At 38.1% G+C, this 19,404-nt stretch overlaps 1 protein-coding gene across 1 annotated transcript in view; it reads right to left on the reverse strand.

Moving 5' to 3' along the window:
- LOC104621178 (putative ATP-dependent RNA helicase TDRD12) overlaps nt 1-19,404 on the reverse strand; it is a gene marked incomplete at its 3' end in the record, with an annotated part of 30,124 nt that overhangs the window by 5,064 nt on the left and 5,656 nt on the right. Inside the window, exons 6-17 of the mRNA XM_010287597.1 lie at nt 18,559-18,644; nt 17,307-17,505; nt 16,596-16,672; nt 15,020-15,078; nt 14,629-14,689; nt 13,351-13,455; nt 12,775-12,960; nt 11,943-12,096; nt 9,641-9,768; nt 7,545-7,736; nt 6,469-6,597; nt 544-661 (exon numbers count right to left, since the gene is read on the reverse strand). Coding sequence (XP_010285899.1) covers nt 544-661; nt 6,469-6,597; nt 7,545-7,736; nt 9,641-9,768; nt 11,943-12,096; nt 12,775-12,960; nt 13,351-13,455; nt 14,629-14,689; nt 15,020-15,078; nt 16,596-16,672; nt 17,307-17,505; nt 18,559-18,644 — 1,494 coding nt within the window. The remainder of the gene's footprint in view (nt 1-543; nt 662-6,468; nt 6,598-7,544; nt 7,737-9,640; nt 9,769-11,942; nt 12,097-12,774; nt 12,961-13,350; nt 13,456-14,628; nt 14,690-15,019; nt 15,079-16,595; nt 16,673-17,306; nt 17,506-18,558; nt 18,645-19,404) is intronic.

Below are 19,404 nucleotides of genomic sequence, written 5' to 3' on the forward strand. Positions count from 1 at the left end.
AACCTACAAAGCAGATATAATTAAGTCAATCTTCTTGCTTTTGATGTACAAAATGGAAAAAATTAAGTTTGAAACTGGGTAAGAGTCTTTGCTACTGCAGACAACTTGAAAAGAAAATTCTACTAGAACATACAGGAAGCGATTACAATAAGTCTTTTGAGTTTCTAAACTATTTCAAACTGAAAATATCTTCGGTAGTAGGAGACAATTGTGAAACAATAGAAATTCTCTGAAAGTACTAGTAGTTCTTTTAACTAATGCATCAAAAAAAAAAATCCTTTAAGTTTTCTCTACTAAGGAAGGTTTTCCCTCGCAAAAGTTAACCCTGGGACCCAGGAACAACAACAACAACAACAACAACAAAAAAAAGGGCACGGGGAGAAAAAAAGACTAGCTGTAGCACTAGTAAGTAGAGATAACTAGGAAGAATTCATAGGGAACTGACCTTGTAGAAGTGATGAGATAACCTAGTGTAAGTATTTAGTGTAGAACATGAGTCACCATAAAGACATAATTACAACAAGACAGAAAGAAAATACTCACCTAACACAACGTGAGAGCCAGAACTATACTTTTTTGTCCACTGCTCTAAAATATACTTCAAATTAAACTCACTCTCTTTATGTATTTTCAAGGAACATATTGAGTTGCTCTTCAGTGCCTGGAAGACAAAGTAAAAAGTAGTATGTTCTTCCAATAAAGCAATAACTGTACTAATAAACTCTAATAAATACTATATCTTATTAGTATCTAGCATATCTTAGGTACTGTAAAGGGCACCAAGGGAAAGAAGTTAATGAAATTTAGGTTGCTTATATGAAAAAAAGAAAATTGAGATTATGGAGATTAAGTTTATTAGTTTCCTATATAAAAAGAAAAGTAATAAAACTCAGGTTCCTATGGATTAATAAATTAAACAGATGTTTAAGAAAGTACAAATTCCATTTCAAGCTTTGCCCATCATTAAGGTGTCCTCTTATTCTAAGTGGATTCCATCATCTAACAACATGCAGGCTCATGTTTCAGTCTCTCAGAAAAAGCACTAAAACCCCCTAACTAATTACCTACACCTAGCTTGTGTCAATGGAGTATTCTCAAAAGGCTTTATGTATATGTCAAGTTCAAGGTTCACAAATTAATCACTACAAAAACCTCGGTTATTTGGTAAACTGGCATATCTAACGAACTAAGTTAACACTTAAAATATTTTTCTAGACCATTTAAGATATTTGAAGTTGGTGTACACAACGATTACTACAAAAAGCTTCAATACTTCTTTAGCATCAACAAATGCTCATTTGTGTGGTGGTGAGGTTGGTTTTGGTATGCTTGAAGAAATTAACCCTCAAGTATTCAAGGAAAAGTTGTTAGAAAGTCACGAGAGAAAACCAGATTTGCTTCCATTAACAATAGTCAAAACCTAAACGTTTCAGATACACCAACATTACATAAGAATCCTTGTCCTGTCCACGACAGTCCTTTTTGTCACCCGGTGTGGGCCTTGATAGGTTCAGGTAATGACAAATCTGACTAGAGCATGTTAGAACAAGTTTGTTATAAGCATTTATTATATTAGTTTGATAGTCGCTGCTCACAATGTCGATTTATTTGCTCTCAAAGTTGTTGTGCTTATTCTGAGTCATGCTATGTAACACCTTACGTTTAACACATATTCCTTGTTGTGCTGTTTATCATCTCTGAGAGCTGGGTCTAGGTTATCATTGTGCTGTATGTACCTTGTAACAGCTAATCTGGTATTTGTACTCAACATTGCCATCATGGCTGTACTTTGGGAGCCATCATCTCAAACAAAATGATTACATTTCCTACCTTTTCTCCCCAGGAGAGCAAATTTACAGGGGAGACACCTTCCCACCCTCCCCTTCTCCCCCACACTAGTTACAATAGCTCTTGAAAATGTTGAATATGTTTGCAATGTTCAAACCAGCATGTTCCTGTTGCTCCTACTCCTGAATGCGTTTCAGGTCTTGTTTAAAAGTTAAACAATTTAAAAATACCACCCCATCTGCAGGCACACTGCAGCCACTCCTGCCAATGGGCACCACAGAGAACCAGAGAACCAACCCATGCCTATAAACAAGAAGAAATGAACACTAAAGTCAGCTCGTTTAGTAAAGGATGATGAAGGGTCATCACAAGAACAGGAGGAGGATACAGAACCAGAGATAACTACCCAACTCCTACCCCCGAGTGAGCTGTGAGACACGTGAAAAGACTTCAGCCACCGTCCAGGCAAGCACATGGTCACCTGGCTGCTCTGATGCTGGGATAACAGGGCCAGTAGCCTGGAATTAGAGGTTAGGGAAGCCAAGCAGCTGGGATTCCTGTCTAGGGAAGGAGGCATTGACATGACAATTGGAAAAAAGACACAAGCCCTCAGCTTCTGAAGGTGACTCCTGTCTGGCATGAAGGAAGACTATCCCTTCAAGGTAGATGTTATATGTCACCCAGGCAAATGGACCAGCATGGAGAGAGGTATCCAGTATCTGAAGAATCAGCTGCAGTAGAGGTGATTTATAATGAACCAGAAAACACAGAACCAAATGGAAGTCCAGCGCACAAAACCCATGTGGCTGAAGTTTGTATAGAGCCCATCACCATTGTATGCCAACTCACTGGTAGTAATGTCCTGGAAAGATGAAGAGGGACCAACAGTGGATGAATTGGCTGGACAACTCCAGCCATGTGAAGAAAATCTCTCCGCTTCCCCATGGGCCTGTGTCTTGGCTGTGTTAAAACTATACAAAAAGTCTCATGGAGAGTGGAGACTAACAGCAGACTATCATGGCCTGAAGTTGTAGAAACTGCTGAAGTAGAAGGTGAATTGAGCCAATTTGCCAAAGTGAAGGCTATCCAGCTAGCTTTAGACATTGCTGACCAAGAGAACTGGACGGTGCTCTGTCTCCGTACTGACTCATGGATGGTGGCAAATGCTCTGTGGGGGTGGTTACAGCAATGGAAGCAAAGCCACCGTAGAGGCAAACCTATCTGGGCTGTCGTGTTATGGCAAGCTATTGCTGCCTCTCTAAAGAATCTGGTTGTGAAAGTATGCCATGTAGATGCCCATGTACCCAAGAGTTGAGTCACTGAAGAACAGCAAAACAACCAACAGGTGGGATCAGGCTGCTAAGACTGAAGTGGCTCGGTGGATCTGGACTGGCAACATGAGAGTGAATTATTTATAGCTTGGAAGGCCCATGACACCTCAGGCCATCAAGGAAGAGATGCAACACACAGATGCGCTCGTGATCAATGGGTGGACTGGACCATGGGCACTATTGCACAGGTTATCCATGAATGTGAAATACGTACTGCAATTAAACAAGCCAAGCAGTTAAAGCCTCTTTAGTGTGGAGAATTATGGTTGAAATATAAATATGGAGAGGCCTGGCAGATTGATTACATCACACTCCCACAAAACTGCCAAGGCAAGTGCCATGTGCTCACAATGGTGGAAGCAGCCACTGGATGGCTGGAAACATATCCTGTGCCCCATGCCACCGCTTGAGATAATATCCTGGCCTTTGAAAAACAAGTCTTATAGTGACAGGGCACCCCAGAAAGCATCGAGCCAGATAATGGGACTCATTTCCAAAACAACCTCATAGATTACATCACACTCCCACAAAACTGCCAAGGCAAGTGCCATGTGCTCACAATGGTGGAAGCAGCCACTGGATGGCTGGAAACATATCCTGTGCCCCATGCCACCGCTTGAGATAATATCCTGGCCTTTGAAAAACAAGTCTTATAGTGACAGGGCACCCCAGAAAGCATCGAGCCAGATAATGGGACTCATTTCCAAAACAACCTCATAGACACCTTGGTCAAAAAGCATGGCACTGAGTGGGTGTAGTATCACATGCTGTATGATGCACCAGCCTCTGGGAAAATCAAACGATAAAATGGACTGTTAAAGACTATACTGAGAGCAATGGGTGGTGGGACATTCAACATTGGGATGCACATTTAGCAAAGGCCACCTGGTTAGTAAACATTAGTGGATCTGCCAATTGAGCTGGCCCTGCCCAGTCATAACTTTCACATACTGTAGAAGAGGATAAGTTTCCCATAGTGCACACAAAGAATATGTAGGGAAGACAGTCTGCGTTATTCCTGCATCAGGCAGAGGCAAGTCCATCCACAGGATTGTTTCTTCTCAAGGACCAAGGTGGGTGATGCGGAGGGTTGGAGAAGTCCTATGTGTGTACCTCAAGGGGATTTGATTTTGGGTGAAAATGGCCAATAATTTGAACTGTATGATACTAATTGCTATATAATACTGTTATGTCGACATTTCTGTAGTTGCTGTATGCCGTATCAAAGATATTACAGTAAGGATCACCCAATTAATGAAGAATAAGCTTTGATGAAACCAAGCAAAGTGCAACAGTGATGGTACCAGAACTGGCTTCAGCATGTAACAATCCAACACCACACACCATCTCTCCTGCCCTGAGGGCTGTTATAACAGATGGAGCCTAAATGCATAGACTAAATGAACTCAATGGACATTTTAGGGGGACAGCCCATAAACTAAGGGAAGGTCATTGGTGTGTATATAGATATCAAGACACGAAAAATGGTGGCAATTAATCGGAATGTATTAGGAAGTGTAGAACCTGGGCATGATGTAGATGGTACAGAATAAGGGGTGGATAGTGTCCTTGTTTCGGCTGGGGTAAAGTTAATTTTCTTCCTAGTAGCTGGTATAGTGCTGTGTTTTGGATTTAGTATGAAAATGATGTTGATAGCAACAACTAAAACATAAATGCTACTTGACACACTGATACTAAGCCAAGGACTTGTCAACTTACCATGCTCAGCCAGTGAGGAGGTGCACAAGAAGCTGGGAGGTGTCCTTGTTTCGGCTGGGGTAAAGTTAATTTTCTTCCTAGTAGCTGGTATAGTGCTGTGTTTTGGATTTAGTATGAAAATGATGTTGATAGCAACAACTAAAACATAAATGCTACTTGACACACTGATACTAAGCCAAGGACTTGTCAACTTACCATGCTCAGCCAGTGAGGAGGTGCACAAGAAGCTGGGAGGGAGCATAGCCAGGACAGCTGACCCAAACCGGCCAAAGGGATATTCCATACCATATAATGTCATGCTCATACAAACTGGAGGGGAGCTGGTCAAGAGGTGGTGATTGCAGCTCAGGAACTGGCTGAGCATCAGTCAGCAGGTAGTGAGAAATTATATTGTGCATCACTTATTTTGTATATTCTATTATCATCATCTCCTCTTCCCTTGCTGTCCTATTAAACGGTCTTTATCTCAACCTGTGCATTTTACCTTCCCCCCCACCCCCCCCGCCCCGCTTCTCCTCCCCATCCCACCAGGGCAGTGGGGAGGAGTAAGCAAGTGGCTGCGTCACACTTAGTTGCCAGCTGGGATTAAACCACAACAATCCTTTAAATATCAAAGGATCTATTCCAGCCTTTGGAAGGGATACATTCCCATGTTTCAGGACTGACATCTCTCTTCCTATGACATCTGAGCAGTCCAGCTACATATCCTTTTGCTATCCCATCCGTGAAGGTATCGCTAAAGGTTTTAATTCTAACATCCTCTTAGCTTGCCTCTTTTAGCAATATCATCCCCACCATCCCCATCACCCTTTCCAGGCTTAAGACTGCTTCCCATCCCTTACTTTGCAGTCAGATCAGATTACACTCCTCCTACTTCGCACTGTTGGAGGACCAGCAAAGAGACAATGAAAGTACAGAAAATATTTTTCTATTACTATAGTTGTGTATTTATTGCTGTAATATCTGAAGAAGGAACTATTGCAGGAAAATTCCTTCTTAGTCTCTACCTCTGAAATGCTGAGTATACAATCCCAAAGGTGGGAAACTGGAGCATGTTCTATTGCAGATGTTATCTTTGAAGCAGTTTTATGCCAGTTTAAGAAAATACCTATTACGCATGCTATCTTCCCCCCGTACCCTATGACTTGAAGCTTAACTAAATCCTAGTAGACTTTCCATAGGATGACAGAAACTGTTTGTTTCAAATCAAAGAAACAGCATTCTACAATTTCAACTACCCCAGAGTAGAAAGCAACAGAACAGAACTTCTTAACACAGTGCCTTAAGTTCCACCCCCCCCATACCACTCCTGGAAACAGTACAAAATAAAATTTAAAAAACCTGACAGAACTTTCACTGGAAAAAAGTCAGTTTGATTCAACTCGAAGTTCAAACCTGAGAGACAGGACATAGTTAAGAATTTAGTAAAGAATGCATTCTATGTCAGACATTCCTGTCAGCTAGGCTTTCTTCTAGTTGGCAGAAGGGTGGGGTTGGGGCTATTTTTAGCAGAAATAATTAACTTCCAAATTCACACTCCTCTCATTCTCAGAAGCCAAGGTATTTTAGTTTGTTATACCTTAACAATTAAAAAAAGCACTTACGTAAGTAAATTTAAATACTTTCTTACCTTATGAACCATTTCTGCTTCATTTACTGAGCTAGTGAATACCAGCACTTTCTGAAGATTACTGTGGGTAAACTCCAGTGTTTTGAGTAACACAGCAGTTCTCTCACTGTTCAGGCAAGGTTGCACAACCTAGAAGTAGATACAAAAAACAGAGGGCTATATGTATTTTACTATATAATTCTTCCTTTTAATAAGCTCTAAGCATTGTTATATAATACCAAAGCGAACCAAATAAATGGTAGCTCCAGTAAGTGGCAGGTCTTCTGTTAACACTTACAGAAAATTCTCTTAGAAGGTATGCATTTAGGACAGCTTCCAGAAGTATCATTAAAATCTATCACAGAATTGAAATCCCATATTAAGATTTTTCATTTATTCAAGTGATTTATCAATCTTTAAGTTTGGCATTTTCAAGTACCTATTAAAAAAGCTTCACACTCCAAAAGCATACTGTACCACCTGAAATACTCTTAACTAAAGCACCAAAACACTGACATTTTCAGTCCTGTCAAACCATTAGACTTCTCACAAAAAATTCCATTTTTCAGTTTCACGTCATGCTCAGAATGTCTAGTTTTAGACACTTCCCAACATTCTCTATCGCCAAATTATTACATTTTGAGACACAAAAGAATTCAGATCATATTTACAATATTTTGTATTACTAAGAGCTATACGAGACTGACTGGAAATTAAATGAGAAGTCACCTAAGAACATGTAATAACTTTCTGGAAATTGCAGAAACATTCTGATGAAATTCTGGTCAAACACTATACCATTTGCAAACACTTCACATAAAATTCAGATTCATTTGCACTAACAATGAAATGCTTGAAGGAGTATCTTAACCTCAGTCCTACAAAGCAAGGTAAAAGACCTTCAGCTCATTCAGTGATTAACTTGCACAGGTCTTCTAAGAGTCACCTCAGTTCATACATGGGAGGTGCACCTGGATAGTCTAAGTTAGGATTGCAGCACCACCCACATAAACAGCAGCCACATATACTGACCTTGATCAGCACAAACAGCAAAGTATCTTAGTAAACAAATAGTGACATCATACCCAAATTTTTACCTGTTGCACATTTCCATAGATGGAAGCTTCTTCCATAGCTGTTATCACAATGTAAGGATCATTCATGAACTCCTTTATCAAGTGTGCTATATGTTTATTCCAGTGAGTTCCAACAGCAATAATCTGATGCGGTGAATACTGCCACTCTTCAGTAATCATGGCTTTCTTGTAACAATCTAATATAGTAAAAACCTATAAACAAAAAAAAGAAGTTTTTTCTTCTATCCTCTTATCCTATTCCAACAGGAGTGAAAAGCATGCTGTTTCAGGACACTTTTTTCCAGTCACAAAAACACCACCACAGCAAAACACAAATTTCACATCCCAAAATGAAGCATTTGGTTTGTGCATTTTTATCTTATTTGAAGGACTTCAGAAGCAAGAAGAAAACGACAGGACAGTATAAAGGAACAGCAAGTGCATGCACACAGGATTCTTCCCAGACAAGATGGAAATCTCAGGAAAAGGATCTGTTTCAAACTGTAAAACACTAAGCCTAGGCAAAAGCAGGTCCAATAAGTCAGAGGCAGTCAGCAAAAACTACGAGGCAAACAGAAGATAAGCCCAACCTGCCAATAGAGTAGTTTGAAAAAAAAAAAGGGGGGGGGGCGTGTGCACCATAAAATAACTTATTAAAAAATGAAAATCTAGTGATTTTCAGACAGAATGAATACATCCTGATGCATCACTTATGTGAGGTGATGTCATAAGTGACAAGCAATCAGCTGTGGAACATCAGGATTTCTGGCAAATCCTATACTAAGAGGTATTCTAGGGCTCTGGCACAATTCTAAGGGATCTCTCTCAACCTGGCACTAACCTTACCCATAGCAGCAATATTTTTAACAATGTAACATTTCCGTAACATAATGCTTTAGAAGAGCTACTATAGTCCGAACATCATCAAACAATCACTTCCACCTGAAAGAGCATCTCTTCCCACCCACCGCCAAGACTGACACTTCTGAAGATCCTACAAAACCGGCAGATACATGCACAGTATTTTACAAACCACCTTTCCCACAACCTTCATACGGTATACCTGCACTCCATCTCAAGAAATACAGGAACACAACAGAAAGAACAGCCTGAACAGAAAGAAGTAATGTCCCACTGGATAAGGATCACATTTCATCTAATTCATGACTTGAAATTTGCTGCTACAAAGGCACATCCAACAGCTTCACATATAGCAAATTGGGCAATGTATCTCCATTAAGAAGTTTCTCTAGCTTTTCCACAGTTAGAAAGACAGCTCCCCTTCAGTCTTCTCACCAAATTTTAAACAGGTAATATTAGTAAGTTAATGGTTTGAGAAAAACATCAATGACAGTGAAAAAAGCTTTTTTTGCACACTGATGACATAATACGCTGGAATACTAACAGAAAGCCTCTGTCCTATGAAGCCTCAAAGCAGTAATTAAAAAAATACAGAATTTTCTCAAACTTGAGTTTTAAGTCAACATGTAAAAACTGATACAATATATATACATCCTTGTAAACATGGAACTTAATGCTGTTCCTCTGCCAAGATTCTTTGACTTGCAATCAGCCTCTCCTTTTGCCTGCAGTATCGTTAGTGCCCCAGGAAAGTTTTAATGATTACTTCCAAGACTTTTTGATCATTCACTTCTGCCTTTCATTCTACAGAGACTGAGACGCTTATCAATAAAGACAGTTCTTGAACTGAAGCTGTTCAAACAGTTCTGTTAACAGGGAAAAGGAAGTTCCTTACAGACAGACGATGCAAGTCTTTAAAGTAGATTAAAGACCCCTACACTGAACCTATTGCTATGAAGTTATAAAAAAAAGCAAGTCCTTGGAAAACCATCCACAGCAAAGTCAGATACGACAACAGAGCAGTAGCATAAAACAGGAAAATACAGAGCTCGCTCATAAAAAAAATTTAACGGATTACAACTCTGCTTTTCTAGTGTTTCATTCTGCCAGAAGTATACAGATGTGATTTTTTTAATTCCGTTTTTGTCTCAACTTTACTACAGGGATTCAGGAAGGTTGTCTTTTTCAGTATGTGCCACTGTTTAAGACACGTGCACAACTGTCCATTTTACCAACTGAACACTTAAGCTGTTTACCTGTTCTGTAGCATCAGACAGCAGTACTTCAATCTCATCAAGAACAAGATGACAAAGTCTACAAAACAATAAGGTATGATGTTCAAAGAGTCTCAGGAGACTATATGGTGTAGTCACAATTACTTCACCTAGAAGTAGGAAGACAAGACTTCACATTAACTTACAACTTGAAAGAATAAGAAGACACCAGAGGACATGGTAGATTTATTAAAAAGGCCACATTTGCATTTCAGATGCATCATCTTGAAATCGGGGGGGCTTTTTTGGTTGGGTTTGGTGGGGTTTTGTTGTTGTTGTTTTGTTGGTTTTGGTCTGGGGTTTGGTTGTTTGGGGTTTTTTTTTTGTTTGTTTGTTTTCATTTTTTTAACTAGAGAACACTGAATTCCATTTTCTGACTTCTGGTCAACAGTCATTTTTTAGTTTGTTGGTATTTTCCACCTATGCATGTCTTCAAGACTCAAGTGGGTAAAACTATGAGTTTTTGAAACAGTGAAAGGTCTGAATATTAACAAGGTTACAAAGCAGGATGCCATCTCATTTTCTGGTAAGGTAATGGAAGTAGAGACAAAAACTTCAGAACAGATAAGACAGTAGTTAAATATTTAAATACATGCAAGGGCCACCTTTAGAAAAGTTCAGTTTTACAAATGGAATAAAGCACGCATTGTAGCTTAGATACCTACGCACATATGTGTGTGCATATATATGTATATAAAAATACAAACACACCAATTTTAATCTGTGCAAATATAGCAACGGTTATACTAATAGCAGATCTGAATTCATCCACCAGGCTCTTCAACTTGAACAACCGATGTAAGAATACAAACTGATGAAAGTTTTACACAGTCCTTCATAGTTTTACCCGTATTTCTTCGTTTCTTGGCAGAGAGAGCTGCTTTAAAAAAATGCAGCTATCAATTAAGGCTTAGCAAAAAGACCAAACAAGAATAATAAAATTAAGTGTTTTAAGTAAATACATGTAAGTAGGGCAAGTCTCCCAACAGCTCTTTTACTACTTCTATGCTTCCTCTTCTCTATGGAGTATCCTCTGCATACTACTGAAATTATATGCACAAATTACTTAGAATTTATTGCAATAAACAAGTTGGAAACCACCATTAAAAAAAAATTACTTCCAACTATATTTTAAAGTTGGGCATTTATGCAACTTCATCTGCAGAGAACTATTACCTCCTTTATAATCCTTCACTTTTCCAATATTCTTTTTCAAGGCAGAGAAGAAAGGTGTATATAAGCAGTACAGCAGCATCAAATGTGTCCCCCAAATATTTGTCAATTAAAAAAATAAAAACCATGTACTTGAAATGCTTATGTATTTGTTAAAAATACTTTTTAAGAACATACACATCTGCATTACTGTGGTGGGATGACTGTGTCTAGCAGCTAAAAGGCACACAGATGCTTGCTCACTCCCCCTGCCCCCAGCGGGACAGGGGAGAGAACAGGAATTGTCACAGTGAGAACACTCATGGGTCAAGAAAAAGCCAGTGTAATAAGTGAAGGAGGGAAGCGATGCAGAGGCAACCACTGGCAACATCCCACAAGCAGACAGATGCCCAGCCACCCATCAGATCATCCCCACCCCTCAAGTTTTTATTGCTGAGCACAACATTATACACTATATATATCTATATCATACACTGTATTATACACTATCACTTTGGTCAGTTTGGGTCAGCTGTCCAGGCTGTGTCCCCTCCCCGCTTCTTGCTCACCTCTGGTCTATTCATTGGGTGGTAGACTGGGAAAAAGAGAATTCTTGATGCCATGTAAGTGATATTCAGCAAGAGCCAAAACACTGGCGTGTTATCCACACTGTTCCAGTTACAAATCCAAAACATACCACCATACAGACTATAAAGAGAATTAACTCCATCCCTGGCAGACCCAGTACCTCTGTCCAGCAGAGAATGATCATGTATCAAAAAAAGCTATTATAAACTCTGGTTCTAAATCAAGAAACTCCACAATTAATCCTAATTCAGCATGATCTTCAGTAAATCCCTACCACTAATTTGGTTAAAAAATAATTGTTATGGAACTTACAAAAAAGATGCTGAACATGTAGATATTCGAACAACTTTAATACCATTAACTGTTAAATGGCACTATTGAAGCTGCATGTCTCACTGCAGAGTTGCAGCATTAAAGAAACAGAATTACCACTATACACAATAAAAAACTTCAGAAATATAAATTTCGTCTTTCACAATTTCCGGCAATTAAGGCAGCCCACGTTGTTTTTAAGCATAATTAAGAAGATATAAAGTATTCTTACATCCTCGGATTTTCACACTTCTAGCTTCTTCTTTGTTCTGCCCAAGCATTATCAACATTGGATGAAGCTGTCTGGAACATTTCTCATATGTTTTCAGTAGCTCGAAAACAAGTTGTGCCTTCTTCCACCCAGGACATAAAATAAGTGCTAGCGGCTACATACACATATACAAAATTTTACACCATAGTATTAGACAAGGGTTCAGAAGCTTAAGACTTAAACTACTTCAGCACTTAGGAAAAAAACAAAATCTGCTACACAGGCCTTTATGTACTTAAAAACTGAAGCTTTTAGTACTATATCACATCCTAAATGCAGATGTTACAGACCCAAGGAACCATACACCAGGTTATCTGGAGACAAAAAAGGAAGCATGCAGCAACATATAGTAAAAAGTAAAAAAACTTAACAGAAGCAGAAGGATCTTGTCTTACTTGGTTGTAACTAGGCAATTTTCAGAGGTCCCTTAGAACCTCACTAATTCTATGCTTCTGTGATCTAATACAAGTTAGAAAATCAATTACAGTATTTAAAACAGCTAATACAAATTTTAATGACTACATGCTATCCCCTTAAAAACAAAGCTTCATCAAGTATCACAGTGATATGACATGCACCACTGGTTAGATATTACTTGATATGTAAGTTGGACTCCCACGTTCACACAGTCCACCTCTGTAAGCCTCTATGCAGAGATATAAACTGGCAAGCAACATGAAAACACACTAAAATCACATTAAATGTATACATTCTCAACATCCACTGCCTTTTGGATCATTATTCTACATCTGCACTTCAGAACAAAAAACTGTTACCACTAACATGTACGTACCCCATTCCTGTTTGGCAAGGCTTTGTAGCAACTTCCTGACTGCAAAAATGTAAGGACTGGCGGAATATATAAGAAAGGATCGTTTCCCTGATAAGAGATGACAACTACATCACATCCTCGAGCTACTGGCGGCCAACAGTAAGATTCTGTGAAGTTAGGGCCTAAAATTTTTTTCCGAGTAAGTTCCTACAGAGAGACATATTAAGAGTTACACAAGAAAACTGTGTACTTAAACACTAACAAAACAAGACAAAAAGACAACACTGAGCAATTTAAAAGCTTTTGACCCACTACATAATAAATGTCCTTAACACACAATATGAAAGAGTTCTTCTGGGCTGAGGAGTTAAATTGTTATATTAAAATTCAAGTCCCATGACTTGTGGCAGTGGTTGATATAAAAGAATAAGTGTGTACAATTCTTACAGCATCCCTCTGAAGCTTCATTTATTCAACCATGTTAACAACTTCCTAGAGAATCAAAATTAGGTATTACTATAGTATTTAATATCTGAAGTTGGGGTATGATACTAGCCTTAAGAAGATATTCAGTGTGATGTATTACATTAGCATTACCTTTCTCAGATCATCAAAAAGTGGTGCTGTTTCCAGATTGGATGATGGCTCAATTTTGTTGCTAAGAAAGACGAAGTTTCTTTCTTCATTAAGGTTTTGAAAACTCTGAAACAGTATGACAAATAGATGACAATAGCGATACTTAACAAAAGGGTTTTAGCTTACATACAACTCAAAGGCATTTATTGTATTTAAAAAGTGGTATGTTGATGAAAAATAGCCAAAGAATCCGTAAATACATTTTAGATATGACTCATACATACTGGTAAGTTACACAGACCAGTGGTGAGAGAAATATTTATTAGTAGTATTTCTTAAGACAATCTTGATAAATTTTTCTTTAACACAACTGCCTTAAACCACTCAAGAGAATGCACTACATGTTCTGTGTACAGCTAGCACTCAGGTATAAAAAAGTCAAAATACAGTTAAAAAAACCAACTAGTAAAATTTACTGTGGTGGGTTGGCCTCGGCTTACAGCCAAGCACCCACACAGCCACTTGCTCACTCACTCTCCCCTTCCAGATGCATGGGGGAGAAAAACAGGGAGAATGAGCAAGAAGATTCACGGGTCAAAACAGAGACAGGGTTGTTACTGAACAGTTACTGATGCAGGCAAATCAGACTTAACTTTAGGTTAACTTAATTTGTTGCCAATTAATATATATTTGAGTACTGCTCTGGTTTTTGGGAAACAAAAACAAAGAAACAAAACATTTACACACTTCAGAGAAAAATCTTTCCATCCCCATTCCCAAGCTCAACTTCACTCCAAACTCCTCTCCTCTTATAATCAATGCAGGTTGCACTCAGTCCCACCACTGAGGCAATGAGCAGCGCAAGGCAGGGACTGCGGTTAGAACACAGCAGTTTCTATCCATTGCTCCTTGGCTCTCACTTCTTTCCTCTGCTCCAGCATGAGTCCTCTACAGACTGCAGTCCCTTCAGGTACACCTGCTCCAGCATGGAGCACCTCCTGCTCCTCTGACCTCTGCATTGCCTCTGTTTCTCACTTTTTTTTTTTGTTCCCCACTTTTTTTTTTGTTCCCTCCCCTGCATTTTTTGCCCTTTCTTAAATATATTTTTACAGAGGAACCACCAACTTGCTTAGCTCAGTTTTGGCCTGCAGTGAGTCTTGTTGCCAATGCAGCTGGAATCAGCCCCTGACCTCCTTCCACAAAGACGGAAGCCTGCAGCCCCCACACTACCAAAACCTTCTACATATACACAATACATTTGCACAAGAGAAGTTAAATGGAAGTTAATGTCTGAAATACCTGTTGGTCATCTTCAATTATGTGTGTCTTTAGAGGATCAGAATTTAAGAACTGCTGAAGCCTGAGAAACATTGAAATATTAAATCCAGCATGAATACAAAACTAAAATGTAATTTAAAAATACAAAAGCAACTTAACACGTTTAGTGTGCCAGAAAAAAAAAATATATATCTTTGTTGTCAAGCTACTGTTTAGAAAGAGCTGCTATTTTTATTGTAGTCTGGGTAAGTATCAGCAGCTTCAAATTCCCTTCTTCCCCAAAATCACGTGTGTGCATCTTCTCTTACCCTCTCCACTTTTAACTGCCTAAGAATAGTAACTGGAAACATACTACAGCTCCTAATTACCTGATTACATAACCATTTAAAACATTTAACATGCTGCACCATACCTGTCTGTGTGAACTGTTGCATTTTCCTTGCATGACAAACCTGGAATTGCTTTGACAATCTATCAAGAAAAGATGAACACATTTTTAACACAAAAATACTGTTTGACCAGCATATTAGAAAAATTACTTATTTAGTCTATTGAGTTGAAAGTGGTTTTATCACCTAACTCTAGGATTCTCCAAATATTTTGGAGATTTTTTGTACAAATTGTAAGTTTGAGTAAGGCAATAATTTTGATGCAATAAACTTCAGAAAAACTAACTTGTTTCAGAACAGTATTTTCTTTACTAAGAATCAAGTGTATGACAAGAATACCACCCACTAAAAAGAAAAATTAGGTCATGGTCACCTCTCAAGCTACAGTCGTAACCTACAGTTCTACAGGGACTTGAGCTAGCATGAACACATACTAATTAGTTTTTAAGTGTTTTCATTTTTAAAACAAAATTAAGAAAAAAAATCACAGATAGCCTGCACACCACAGACAGGAGAAAAAACAAGAACAGGGTACCCAGCTGCATGCTTACAAAGGCAATGCACATGAGCTTAAAGTGAAAAAACATTGCAAATCCTCTAGGGAGTAACCAGTAGCAGATACTGGATGCAGAGTTACCCCAAAGACGTATGGTTACAAACAGGGAATTTCTAGCATTCATCATTAGTCACCAGCAATCAACAGCCATGACTTGGTCAAAGACCTGCATCATTTAAGTGGCTGGTAAAGGTAATTCAGCTGTTTGCAGAAGGGTATAAAGGTAATCCTGCTCAGCTTTAGTAACAATCCACACTACTACTATCATCATTATTCTTTCAAAAATATTTTTAATAAGCTATTACGGTTTCAGTTCAGGAGTGGTTGTCATCCTTCAACTGTCAGCAGAGCTAAAAATAACTTCCATAAAACTCCTTTTTTTCCCCTGACCTGACAGAAGTAGTAGTTCCATTGCTATCACAGGAGCAAATTGCTCCTTTAAAGCATCTAGCAGAAAAGGACATGGAACAGCACACAGACTCTTGAAAAGTGCCAAGACTGGATACACTCAACGGTGATTATTTTCCTAGAATCTATTGGTTCATTTTCCTTCCCTCTCATGGATGTTGTAATAGTTCCAAATGTGCAATTCAGTACACAACTGCACACTCAATAAGCACTGACATTTTGAAAATGTTTCTGAAAAGAACAAGCAAAAAATCCCCCTAAAATAGCAAGAAACCAGACTAGACATTTAAAGTATTAGATGACTCCACAAATAAGAAGGGACTCCAATGAATGCTAAGCATAGTACAGCATAATGACTATTTTGTTTCCAGCGATCATCTTCATAAAACTATAGCAAAGGTGTGCAAAAAGAGGCACAACCTTTTCAAGGACTACTACTTTTTTTTTTTTTTAATTTCTGCAATTTAAAGAAAGAAACTGAAGTAGAATATTCCTTAAGTATATCAAGAATTAGTGCAGTCCCCCAGATCTGTTACATAGAAAACCAAGCTAGATGACTACTGTATTCCTAATCTGTCCTACATACATTTAATTTCATTCATCTTTGACAACTTAATATAAAATATAATACTCACAGACACAGTACTTTCATTCAGATCTCTGCTTGACCTTTGGTATGTCTCTTCAAGAAAGGAACTGGAAACAGCAAGACCTGGAAAGATTATGTAAAAAATGCAGAAACACATTTCTGATTATCTGACCAGATAAAAGGGCAGTATTTCTATGTACAGTGGGTTGCAACTGACTTTAGTTGCTTGCATCATTTCCTAACTGCAAAAAGAACAACCAAAAATAACTATCTTTACACAAAGATAACTACGTAGATGAACTGAGTGAACAAGGAGAATGGGAAATTGCATACTTCTCAGTAAGACAGACTCGAATCACTATAAATGGGACAACTCACGGCAAACATTAGTTTTAAAATTACCTCTGTTCAAGTAAATCCCTCCAAACTCAAACAGTAATGCATCACTGACCAATGCCACAAGTAATTTCCACGATATCTAATGCTATTATGCATTATCAAGAAATGTCCATGTAACTCATCTTCAGCCTTCATCTTACAAAGGAAGTACAAATAGTACAAAAAGTTTTACAGTATTCCTGCATCTGATGATTTGATTGGCGTCTGTAAAGTCTGATACATAAGCATCGTTTGTTAGGATACCATTTGATCCAATTATTGGATTTGAACCAAGACAGTACGTTCATGTTCAATATACTCGGTTAAAGACACATGATGGATTGCATGTACAATTGTTTCCAACACACATGGTTCCCACCTGTTTCAAGATTTCTTGATACCTTCTCCTGAAACAGCACTGGACTGAAAGCAACCGCAGGATTAACAATTTTCATTGGAAGAGACTTAACATTTGATGATGTTTGGTTCTCCTGATAATCTGCAGAACTCCCTGTATTCTCTTTAGCTTCCTCAAAACGAGCAAAATTCTTTGAAACAAGATCATCATTAACACACACCTAAAAAAAAAAAATCTTTACTGACCAGTATCAACAAGCAATCATCACCACATACTTGTTTATAATTTATTTGAAGCTTTAAACGACAGCAGCAAGATATACACAGTATCAGTGAATGCTTGCTGAAGAATGTTAACTCCAGAATAGCAAAGTCGGTCATATATTCCTGTATGTTCTCTAAACCGGTGCTAATTAGTTGTCAATTCCATGCTTCTGCCTAAAATTCTGTACTCAATTAACTTTTTCTACAAGCCCTAAAAATTTTTAAAAATCTGTCAATAAGTCAAGCTGGTTTATTTCTTTTTGATTCAGCATGCAAAATCCGGCAGAAAAGAACGTAATATTAAACCTAAAACTTCCTAAACTCCATTGGCTCAGAGATCAGTGACACTACTGCCAAATGGGATTCTGAACTCAGAGAAGATACTCAAATTCATACGTACCTTCAAAGTTATTGTCTATGGCAAAGACCAGCTTTGGTAAAACACTCCAAGTAGAAGCAGTATTCAAATAAATTAATTTGTATCCACCATACAGCTGCTTAAGGTCTGACAGTAGCTACAGCAGAGACTTAGCACAAGTTATGTATTTTGGCAAGTGGAACTAGTTGTTTGGTTTTCCCCCCCCCCTAAGGTTTGAGGACTCAGTCTTACACAAAAGCAAGTGTGAACTTCTATTTATTTTTACAATACTATGCAACTGGCTTACTGAAACAGCTTTAATGATACCATAAAAAGGTACAAGAGTGCACTAAATAATTCATATAGTTGTCCATTTGAAGTACTTGCTAGATTTCACTTGCTTACCAATACCTTCCAAAAAGAGGTTCACAAAGAAAAATGGTATTTCTGCTTCTTGGAATTCCTCCAGAAGTTTACAAGCAACAGAAATATAAAACAAAACCTCTAATAAGCTAATGATTTAGCTTCTGCTGTATCCGACAAATTACAAAACTCACTTGCAAGTAATGCTTTTCAGTCTTAAACTAATTGCAAAGCTCTAACTTACACAGCAAAGCACATGAACAGGTTTGTACATATAAAAGTATCTTACCTTTTCATCTTTTATTGTCACATACAGAAAAACATCAAATGTGTTACCTTCTACAGCACATAACTTGGCTTTCATTTGGGTAGTTGCTACATGTAGTAATAAACACAAAAACAAGTAAAAAGATTAAACCTTTACCAAATTGTCAGTATTTTTCCACTTGTACTTTCTGAGATAAACAAAAACAGAAATCACAGTTAGATGTATAATCTATTTCTTTAGAGAAGCTAGTACGAATGTAGTAACTTCTAAATGAAACTAGAAAGTAACAAGGCAATAAAAACTTAAGTTACAAAAGTGAAGTTGTCCATAGTCTTTGAAGGACGACCAAGAGCCAAAACAGAGTAATGACCTCTCAACACAAACTAGTCTTAGTTCTACAACAAAAGACAGTTTATATTTTAGCCTCTGACAACCTGTAGCACAAACAGACATTTTCCAAACTTGACATTCACTTTTATTTAAAGAAGTTGTATTTGCATATTTGTATAGCTTGGTTAGGCTCTTCATTTAAGCAAATTTAGCTGATAAAAGTCCATTAGCAAATTCTGAAGCACTTCTACATACACTAGTGATGTGCTAGCAATTAAAACAAATGGTACAGCCTGGGAATATCTGTGAAATTAAATTCAACATTATTATTGCTCCCTACTAACCTTTCCTTTGCACAGCAATACTCAGATTGGGGAGTGGGGAAGTAAACCATGAGAAGTGTTGCACTTATTGCGTGAAACTATCAGCCTAAAGACCCTTTATTGCTTCCATAAACTCATCCTCTCCTCCCCAAATACCTTTTAGGTGGAGTTTGTTATACTTGTGAGTAACCAGGTACTTTTTCAGGTAGAAGCA

Source organism: Phaethon lepturus, unplaced genomic scaffold (genome assembly GCF_000687285.1).
Source record: "Phaethon lepturus isolate BGI_N335 unplaced genomic scaffold, ASM68728v1 scaffold4495, whole genome shotgun sequence".
Lineage (NCBI taxonomy): Eukaryota > Metazoa > Chordata > Aves > Phaethontiformes > Phaethontidae > Phaethon > Phaethon lepturus.